This window comes from Tupaia chinensis, unplaced genomic scaffold (assembly GCF_000334495.1).
Source record: "Tupaia chinensis unplaced genomic scaffold, TupChi_1.0 Scaffold000165_2, whole genome shotgun sequence".
In the NCBI taxonomy this organism is placed as follows: domain Eukaryota; kingdom Metazoa; phylum Chordata; class Mammalia; order Scandentia; family Tupaiidae; genus Tupaia; species Tupaia belangeri.
Genome location: NW_006159640.1, coordinates 4,141,634 through 4,152,418, shown reverse-complemented (window position 1 = coordinate 4,152,418; position 10,785 = coordinate 4,141,634). Strand labels below are relative to the sequence as shown.

At 38.3% G+C, this 10,785-nt stretch overlaps 1 protein-coding gene and 1 pseudogene across 1 annotated transcript in view; one reads left to right on the top strand and one right to left on the bottom strand.

Annotated features, from left to right (window-relative positions):
• Positions 1–10,785, bottom strand: part of TEX11 (testis expressed 11) — a 514,378-nt gene that overhangs the window by 367,353 nt on the left and 136,240 nt on the right. The window contains 1 exon segment of the mRNA XM_027770916.1: positions 5,570–5,693. Coding sequence (XP_027626717.1) covers positions 5,570–5,693 — 124 coding nt within the window.
• Positions 6,899–7,783, top strand: LOC102481508 (KATNB1-like protein 1 pseudogene; annotated as a pseudogene).

The window sequence follows — 10,785 nt, the reverse complement described above, 5'->3', positions numbered from 1 at the left end:
AGACATCAGAGTAGGCAAAGACTTCTTAAATAAGGCCCTCAAAGCACAGACAATAATCCCCAAAATAGACAGGTAGGATTATATCAGGTTAAAAAGCTTCTGCACAGCTGAAGCTAGGTTGTGTAGTGGTTAAGGTACTGGATGCGATTTGAGTCCTGGTACCAGAAGGTCGAAACTCACACTGGGCATATGTGTGTGCACACAAAAACCCCAGGAGCAAAAAAAAAGAGAAGAGATTACAACATGGTCTTTCCCCTGGGGGTTAATTTCTCTTTCTCTCTCTCTCTCTCTCTCTGTCTGTGGTGAGCACACACACCCTATACCAAAAATCTCTCTCTCAAAAGAAAAAATAAAGCTTCTGCACAGTAAAAGAAACAGTAATTAAAGTGAAGAGATAACCTTCGGAGTAGAAGAATATATTTGTAAACTATGTCTCAGATAAGGGGCTGATAATCAGAATATGCAGAAAACTCAAGCAGCTTACCTTTTAAAAGAAAAATCAACCCAATTTAAAGATGGGAAAATGAGCTGAACAGTGAACTCTCTAAGGTAGAAATATGAACAGCCAAAAAGCATATGAAAATATGCTCACTTTTTCGCAATGGGTTTGCAGCCAGAACACAGGTGTCATGAAAACCACAGCTAAATCAAAGTCAAAATGGGAAAGTAGAAGACTCACATCAACATCATTGTCATTGGACATGTAGATTCCAGTAAATCCACAACCACTGGCCATCTGACCTACAAATGTTGTGGGATCGACAAAAGAACCATCAGAAAATTTGAGAAGGAGGCTGCTGAGATAGAAAAGAGCTCCTTCAAGTATGCCTGGGTCTTGGATAAACCAAAAGCTGAACATGAGCATGTTATCACCATTGATATCTTCCTGTAGAAATTTGAGACCAACAAGTATTATGTGACTATTATTGATGCTCCAGGACACAAAGACTTTATCAAAAACATCAGGCACATCTTAGGCCAACTATGCCGTCCTGATTGTTGCTGGTAATATTGGTGATTTTGAAGCTAGTATCTCTAAGAACAGGCAGACCTGTAAGCATGCCCTTCTGGCTTACACACTAGGTATGAAACAACTAATTGTTGGTGTTAACAAAATGAATTTTACTGAGCCACACTACAGTCAGAAGAGATACAAGGAAATTGTTAAGGAAGTCAGCACCTATGTTTAAGAAAACTGGCTACAACCTCATCACAGTAGCATTTATGCTAATTTCTAGTTGGAATGGTGACATTTTGGAGTTAAGTGCTAATATGCCATGGTTCAAGGGGTGGAAAGTCACTCATAAAGATGGCAATGTCAGTGGAACTACACAGTTTAAAGCTCTGGATTCCATCCTACCACCAACTCGTCCAACTGAGAAGCTCTTGCATCTGCCCCTCCAGGATATGTAAAAAATTGGTGGTATTGGCACTGTCCCTGTGGACAGAGTGGACACTGGTATGCTCAAATCTGATATGGTGGTCATCTTTGCAAGAGTCAATGTGACAACTGAAGTAAAGTCTGTTGAAATACACCATGAAGCTTTGAGTGAAGCTCTTCCTGGGGACAATGTTGGCTTCAATGTCAAGAACATGTCTGTCAAAGATATTCAGCATGGCATTGTTGCTGGTGATAACAAAAAAGAAGAACTGGCTTCACTGCTCAGGTGATTTTCCTGTACCACCCAGGCCAAATCAGTGTCAGCTATGTCCCTGTACTGGATTATCATCCAGCTCACATTGCTTGCAAGTTTGATGATCTAAAGGAAAAGATTAATCTGTGTACTGGTAAAAAGAAAAAAAAAAAAAAGGCTGGAAGATGGCCTTAAATTCTTGAAATCCAGTGATGCCATTGTTGATATGGTTCCTGGCAAGCCCATATGTGTTGAGAGCTTCTCTGACTATCCTCCTCTGGGTCATTTTGCTCTCCGTGATTAGAGACAGACAGTTGCCTGTGGGTGTCATCAAAGCCATGGACGAGAAAGCTGCTGGAGGTGGAAAGGTCACCAGGTCCGCCCAGAAAGTTCAGAAGGCTAAACGAACATCCCTAATTCCTGACACCCCAGTCTTAATCAGTGGTGGAAGAACAGTCTCGTAACTATTTGTCTCAATTGGCCATTTAAGTTTAATAGTAAAAGACTGGTTAATGATAACAATGTATCGTAAAACATTCAGAAGGAAAGGAAAATGTTTTGTGGATCATTGTGTGTGTGTGTGTGTGTGTGTGTGTGTGTGTGTGTGTGTGGTAGTTTTAAGTTACTAGTTTTTAAAATCAGTACTTCTTAATGGAAACAACTTGACCAAAAATCTGTCACAGAATTTTGAGACCTATTAAAACAATTTTTTTTTTTTTGGAGAGATTTTCACTGTAGGGCGCGTGCACTCGCCAGACAGACAGAGAGAGACATAGAGACAGAAAGCGAGAAATCACCCGGGGATGGTCACGCCGCAATCCCTTCTCCTCCATTCTCCTCTCGGGATCTTGGGCACGCACACACACGCACCCGGCGTGAGTTTTAAGCCACCGGGTCCGGGACGCGAACCGTGGTCGACTACGTGGGAGTCCAGTGACCGCCATTGCGCTAACTGCTGGTCCCCCCCATTAAAACAGATTTTAATGAGAAAAAATGCTCAACATTCCTTATCATAAGGGAGATGCAAATCAAAACCACAATGAAACACCACCAACCCTAGTCAGAATGGCTTAGACTAAAATAATAAAGAATGATAAGTGCTAGTGAGGCTGTAGAGAAAAGGGAATTCTCCTACAATGTTGGTGGGAATGTAAATTAGTACGGTCACTGTGGAGAACAATATGGAGTTTCCTCATAGAACTACAGACAGAATTACCATATGATCCAGCAATTCCACTCCTGGGTATCTACCCAAAGGACAGGAATGTGATCAGTCAGAAAAACACTTGCACAATCATGTTTATTGTGGCATTATTCACAATCGCTAAGACATGGAACCAACCCAAATGTCCACGAACAGATGAATGGATTAAAAAAGTGTGGCATGTATACACTACGGATTACTACCCAGCTATAATAAACAATGAGACCCTGGCATTTGATAGAAAGTGGACAAATGCAGAAAATCTACTGCTAAGAAATACAAGCCAAACTATGAAAGAGAGATGCTGTATGTCCCTACTCAATGTATACCAAATGTCTGCCCTCCATGGCAGAAACTGAATGATTGGGAGGTATAAAAGCATGGAGAGCAACTGCAGACACTGGAGACAGTGTAGAAGAAGGACGGGAAATGCAGGAGGGGTAAAGAAAGAGGCAAAATATTTGGGGGACATGCAAGTGGAAAATTGTTGATGATAATGTGTATGGTAATATCTTTGACTGGACTAATGTGCAGTGTGTTCATGCAATTCATTTTGTATGTTCTAATGATATATAGTTATTGAATGTAAAAACATAGTAATAAAAAAGTCTGGATATCTATTGAATAGTACTGTATAGTAGGACTATACATTCATATATAATGTATTATATACTTGAAATTTTTAAGAAAGTAGATCTTATATGTTTTTCCACCCAAAAAAAAGATAACTTTGTAAGGCAATATATATGTAAATTAGTTTGATTGTGATAATGTTTTCACATATGTCAAAACATAGACTCAGTTGGCTGAAATTGGGGTCATGGCAAGACACCCTATTGAGGGTGCTTGCCTTTTTCTCTCTCTCTATCTGCTCCTCACTTTCATGAAAGGAAAAAATAAACTATTTTAAAAATCAAATCTACACAGTAAATACAATTTTTTCAATTATATCTCAATAATACCTGAAGAAATGAGGGGGGAAAGAATATGATTGTGAAATTGGGATGAGAATATCTCAGTGTCAGCAAGGTGGCATAGTGGTTAAGGCACTGGACTCCCATATGAACAACAGTTCGAGTCCCAGACTCGGTGGCCTGAAAACACTCTGAGTGTGTGTGCGTGCAAGCCCAAAACCCCTAGAGGAGTATGGAGGAATAGGGATTGTGTCATGACCATTCCCCCCACGTGGTGATTTCTCACTTTCTCTGTCTCTCTCTGGTGAGGACACCTACCCTATGGAGTTAAAAAAAAAAGTATTACTCCACCAAATACTTATTAACAACAAAGAGAAAAAATGCATAATTTTACAGTGCAAGAATTTGGGATATATCATTTAATCAAGATATCAAAATTAGCATTATCAGTAATAGGATAAATCAATCCTATATGCCATCCAATAGGAAGTTATAAGAAGAACACAGAATCTCTTCTGTGATCTTCTGGCCCCAAATTAATTATCTGTTCTAATCATAAGAAAACTCTGCATAAACCCAGATTAAGTTATACCCTACAAAATGGCTTATCTGTAATCTTCAAAACTGAACATCAAGGCAAGAATGAGAAAATATTCTAGATTAAAGGAAGTTAGAGACTGTGTGCAAGCCTAGAATGAATCTGTTTTCTATATAGGACATTATTAGAAAACTTGAATGGAGCCTCTGGGCAGTGGGTATACAGAAGTTCTTTGTACTATTCCTGTAACTTTTTTTAATAAATATGGAAGTACTTTTTAAAAAATTTTAAGACTAGAAGTGTGCCTGACACATCATAGGCAATGCATAAATATTTACTGATTTAAGTTCTACATTATAACAGAATTTGGAGGCGGAGAATAAGACTAATCTCACAAGTAAGTATAGCTTACAGAAACCTGGGAAAATTTTCCCTAATAACCAACAAGATCTCTGCTATTAATTTCCTCTGTAGTAGTAAAGACTGAAGTATACATAGGCACTGAAATGGAGGAGAAAGAATGGAAAAGAGATAGAGCAGAAAAGTATAAACTCAGGAATTTTGATGAGAGCCAGTTCAGAAAGCAGGCTTTATCCTATCAAATCTCTCACACCTCCAAATCCCAGAATAGAAAAGTACATGGCAATGACATGAGTACCTGTTGTCTATCTTATCAGAAGGGAAATAAATTCATTTTTCCTTTCTTTTGTTATGTACCACAAAATATGGAGAAAACACTATTAAAATTGTTTGACAAGAGGCCAGAAGGCTGTGTGGTGACTAAGGCACTGGATTATCACATGGTTGACAGTAGTTCAAGTCCCAGACCCAGTAGCTTAAAAATTACGTCAGGGGTGTGTGTGTGTGTGTGTGTGTGTGTGTGTGTGTGTGTGTGCGTGTGTGCGCGCAAGCTCAAAATGCCAGAAGGAGGATGGAGGAGAAGGGATTATGGTATGGCCATCCTCCCTGGGGATAATTTCTCACTTTCCCTCTCTCTGTCTCTCTCTGGTGAGTACACGTGCCCTATAACAAAAACCTTTAAAAATAGTTTGACAATAAAAAGGAAAAGAAATTGTAAGGAATAACCAACATGACTTTTTTGAATGCCCTTTCTGGTAAAAAAATTAAAAAAAAAAAGCGAAATACTAGAATATCAGCTAAGTAAGTGGAAATTATCTCAAAGAGAATCTCTGAAAGACTACATGAAATAATAGTGATTCTTCCTGACACTTGATAAAGTATATATTCAACTCTTCCAGAATAAATACAGAGATTTCACTCACCATTCTGGGAAGCCTCACCAACATATCTTTACAATGAAGAACACATGTAGATGCTCTTTGAAAATTCCTACAATGCAGTACACATGTAGATGCTCTTTGAAAATTCCCTTGAGCAACTGCCTAAGAAAACAGAATGTCAATAATTGGTTAAAGTGAAATGACACAGTATTTGTCTCTAAGTCAATGTTAGCATATTTTAACTAGTGTTAAAACGTCTTACTTTTTTTTTTCACCTTTTTAGCAATGTTAGATGGTCTAGCTGAACCCAAAATATAGAGGCATACATGGTTACTGTCTTTTTTTTTTTTTTTAGAGAGAGGTTTTTCCTATAGGGCATGCGTACTCACTGGAGAGACAGAGAGAGACAGAGAGACAGAAAGCGAAAAATCACTTCCCAAGCAGGATGGCCATGCCACAATCCCTTCTTCTCTGTTCTCCTCTTGGGATTTTAGACACACACACATGTGCGCACCCAGCGTGAGTTTTAAGCCATTGCGTCTGAGACTCAACCACGGTAGACTATATGGGAGTCCAGCAACATAACCATTATGCCATCTGCTGGTCCCAATGGTTACTATCTTTGGTAACTTAGTTGATAATAAATAAGTGAGTGTCATTTAGTTTTTCTGAAAATGCAGAAACCAGTATACTACTTTTTATTACTATATTATGTCATAATTCCATGTCTAATAAATGCTTCTCCAAATTTTATGGTATTAAATACAGACAGTATTGTGCTTTGGATAAGAAAATGATTGAGTAGAGAGGAGAAATGATAAAAGAATGTACGATGCCAACTTCTCTCTAGTTTTCTTCTGCCTGCCTATCTACAGAATATTAAGCTTGACATCTTCACAAGTAAATATCATCCTCTAAGACTTTAATGCTAGATTTTGTTAAAAGAGAAAATAAGAAATGGCCCTGAATGGGGCCAAGCCCAGGAGCCAAGGGATGCTGCTCTAGGCTGCCAGAGTGGTTTGACTGCACCAGTGCCGGGCTGAAGAGCCAAGGTACTGTGAGGTACCAATATTTAAGAGATTATGGCATCTGGGGACCAGCAAATGGCATAATGGTTACATCACTAGAATACCATGTAGTTGAATACAGTTCAAGTCCTGAACCCAGTGATTTAAAGCACACCGGGCATGTGTACATGCATGCCCAAAATCCCAAGAGAAGAATAGAGGACAGGGGATTTCAGTGTGGCTATCCCCCTGGGGGGTGATTTCTTGCTTTCTGTCTGTCTGTCTCTGTGTCTTTGGCAAGCACACATGCCCTACAGCAAAAATCTCTCAAAAAAAATAAATAAATAAAAGAGAGAGATTATGGCATCTGAAACCTGCAATGTTAAAAAAATAGAACTTCCATAGTAACATTGAGGATTATCCCATTGGTCTTCCTAGAAAAAGAATCTCTAATTTCACTAATAAGAACATAAAGGAGGTTAAAAAATCTCCAAAACAGTTGGCTGCCTGCATAAATGGAACAGTCAGACAAGCTGTGAAAAGCCCAGATAAACCACGTAAGGTGATCTATGGCAGAAAAAGTTAATCATCCCTTTCCAAATCCTTGTTACAGGAAAAAAAAAATAGTCCCCTAGAAGTGGGGGCTGTGATATGGCAAATAAAGAAAATGAACTGGCTTGTGAAGGCCACCTGCCTGAAAAATTACACCATGATAGTGGAACATATTTAGTTAACTCCAGCAATTCTGGTTCTTCACAGACAGAAAGCCCATTATTGAAATATAGTGCAGGGGGGGTTTTCTGAGGTTTCTGAGGATCATAAAATAATGGCCCAAGTTTTATTCAGCAGCTTTAACTTTCTGGAAGTGAATTTGTAGCTTATTTGGTGAGGATAGATGGTCTTGGATTTGTAGTAGATTGCCTTTCTCTGCTGACCAGTAGTTCACAGGAAGAAACACAATGTATCTCACTTAACTGCTGTGTAGACTTGCCTCTAGTAAAGTAAGTTCTTAAAAGCAAATTTAAAGGATATGTAATAGTTGGCCTAAACTGTCTTTAAGCAGTCATTAAAAGGTGGTGGTCAGAACTATCATTCAAAACAGAAATTATAAATAATGGAAATATTCAGATTTTAAAACAACAATTACGTGGATTATGGGAAGAGGAAAACTATCTTACATTGGTTCCAGGATATACTGGTAATATATCTAAGGATGTAGATGCATATTTATTACAGTTGTATTGAGAACTTTCATCTATTAAAGAACATTTTGTTGAACTTCATGATTTCCAGAAGACAATTTCGTCTGAGAACTGTGAACTATGGAAGAAATTTTATTTTAAAAACCACATAATGGGGGCCACCAGGTGTCATGGTGGTAAAGGCACTAGAGTCCCACATGGGTGACCATGGTTCAAGTCCTGGACCCAGTAGCTTGAAAATAACACCAAGAATGTGTGCATGTGTGCCCAAAATCCCGAGAAGAGAATGGAGAAGATGGGATTGCAGTGTTCTCTCTGTCTCTCTCCCAAGAGCACACATACCCTATAGCAAAACACACACACACACACACACACACATAATGAAACCCTAACTATCTACTTCACATTGAAGTGGAAAAGTATCTAAAAGGAGCAGCTTCTGGGGCCAGCAGGTGCAGTGATGGTTGATGCACTAGACTCCCACATGGTCAACTGCAGTTTTAGTCCTTGACTCAGTGACTTGAAACATACTGGGTGTGTCTGTGCATATGTGCCCGAAATTCCGAGAGGAGAATAGAAGAGAAAGAATTGTGGTGTGGCCATCCTCCCGGGGGGTGATTTCTCACTCTGTGTGTGTGTGTGTGTGTGTGTGTGTGTGTGTCTGGTGAGTGCATGCGCCCTATAGCAAAAATCTCTCTAAATAAATAAATAAATAAAAGGAGTAGCTTCAACTTAAATGAGGTCAAAGTGCACTATGAAGATTGTTCGCCTTTGCTGCATTTGGGGTTTATATGGTTATTTGGTAACACTATTTAAAAACTATTGGGTCTTGGGCCAGCAGGTGGCATGGTGGTTAAGGTGCTGGAATTCCCACATGTCTGACCATGGTTCGAGTCCCAGACCTGGTGGCTTGCTTTCTCACTCTCCCTCTCTTTCTCTCTCTGTCTTGGGCAAAATTCATGTGAAAAATAATAATGACAATAATAAATAAATAATTCATTAAAAATAAAGAACTACTGGATCTTAATGCAATCCTGCATAAGAATATAATTTATACTATGTGAAAAAATAAGACAGGATTTATTACTAGGAACCACAAAGACCAATCATCATTATCTTTTATTAAGATTGAGTTTTATAAAAACAAAAAAAACGTAAATATGTGCAGCTATTTTCTTATGTTGAAAAACACTTTGAACATTTAAGACATCAGAGCAAATAATCAATATTAAAAATATTTTGTCCACACTGAGATACTGTGAATGCAACTGCCTTAATTATTAATAAGCCAATGTGTCATGATATCAATATCTGTTTAAAAAAATTAAAACCAACCATGCTTCTGGCATGATAAAATCATGGTATTAAGTCAGGGGCTTATATTCATGTAGAATTTTGTTGAAGTGTATTCCATATCATTTTTAAAACTTGTGAATAGTTTTAGATCTTGGATTTGTAGTAGATTGCCTTTCTCTGCTGACCAGTAGTTCACAGGAAGAAACACAATGTATCTCACTTAACTGCTGTGTAGACTTGCCTCTAGTAAAGTAAGTTCTTAAAAGCAAATTTAAAGGATAAGTAATAGTTGAGGATATGTAATAGTTGGCCTAAACTGTCTTTAAGCAGTCATTAAAAGGTGGTGGTCAGAACTATCATTCAAAACAGAAATTATAAATAATGGAAATATTCAGATTTTAAAACAACAATTACGTGGATTATGGGAAGAGGAAAACTATCTTACATTGGTTCCAGGATATAAAGGTAATATATCTAAGGATGTAGATGCATATTTATTACAGTTGTATTGAGAACTTTCATCTATTAAAGAACATTTTGTTGAACTTCATGATTTCCAGAAGACAATTTCGTCTGAGAACTGTGAACTATGGAAGAAATTTTATTTTAAAAACCACATAATGGGGGCCACCAGGTGTCATGGTGGTAAAGGCACTAGAGTCCCACATGGGTGACCATGGTTCAAGTCCTGGACCCAGTAGCTTGAAAATAACACCAAGAGTGTGTGCATGTGTGCCCAAAATCCCGAGAAGAGAATGGAGAAGATGGGATTGCAGTGTTCTCTCTGTCTCTCTCCCAAGAGCACACATACCCTATAGCAAAACACACACACACACACACACACACATAATGAAACCCTAACTATCTACTTCACATTGAAGTGGAAAAGTATCTAAAAGGAGCAGCTTCTGGGGCCAGCAGGTGCAGTGATGGTTGATGCACTAGACTCCCACATGGTCAACTGCAGTTTTAGTCCTTGACTCAGTGACTTGAAACATACTGGGTGTGTCTGTGCATATGTGCCCGAAATTCCGAGAGGAGAATAGAAGAGAAAGAATTGTGGTGTGGCCATCCTCCCGGGGGGTGATTTCTCACTCTGTGTGTGTGTGTGTGTGTGTGTGTGTGTGTGTCTGGTGAGTGCATGCGCCCTATAGCAAAAATCTCTCTAAATAAATAAATAAATAAAAGGAGTAGCTTCAACTTAAATGAGGTCAAAGTGCACTATGAAGATTGTTCGCCTTTGCTGCATTTGGGGTTTATATGGTTATTTGGTAACACTATTTAAAAACTATTGGGTCTTGGGCCAGCAGGTGGCATGGTGGTTAAGGTGCTGGAATTCCCACATGTCTGACCATGGTTCGAGTCCCAGACCTGGTGGCTTGCTTTCTCACTCTCCCTCTCTTTCTCTCTCTGTCTTGGGCAAAATTCATGTGAAAAATAATAATGACAATAATAAATAAATAATTCATTAAAAATAAAGAACTACTGGATCTTAATGCAATCCTGCATAAGAATATAATTTATACTATGTGAAAAAATAAGACAGGATTTATTACTAGGAACCACAAAGACCAATCATCATTATCTTTTATTAAGATTGAGTTTTATAAAAACAAAAAAAACGTAAATATGTGCAGCTATTTTCTTATGTTGAAAAACACTTTGAACATTTAAGACATCAGAGCAAATAATCAATATTAAAAATATTTTGTCCACACTGAAATACTGTGAATGCAACTGCCTTAATTA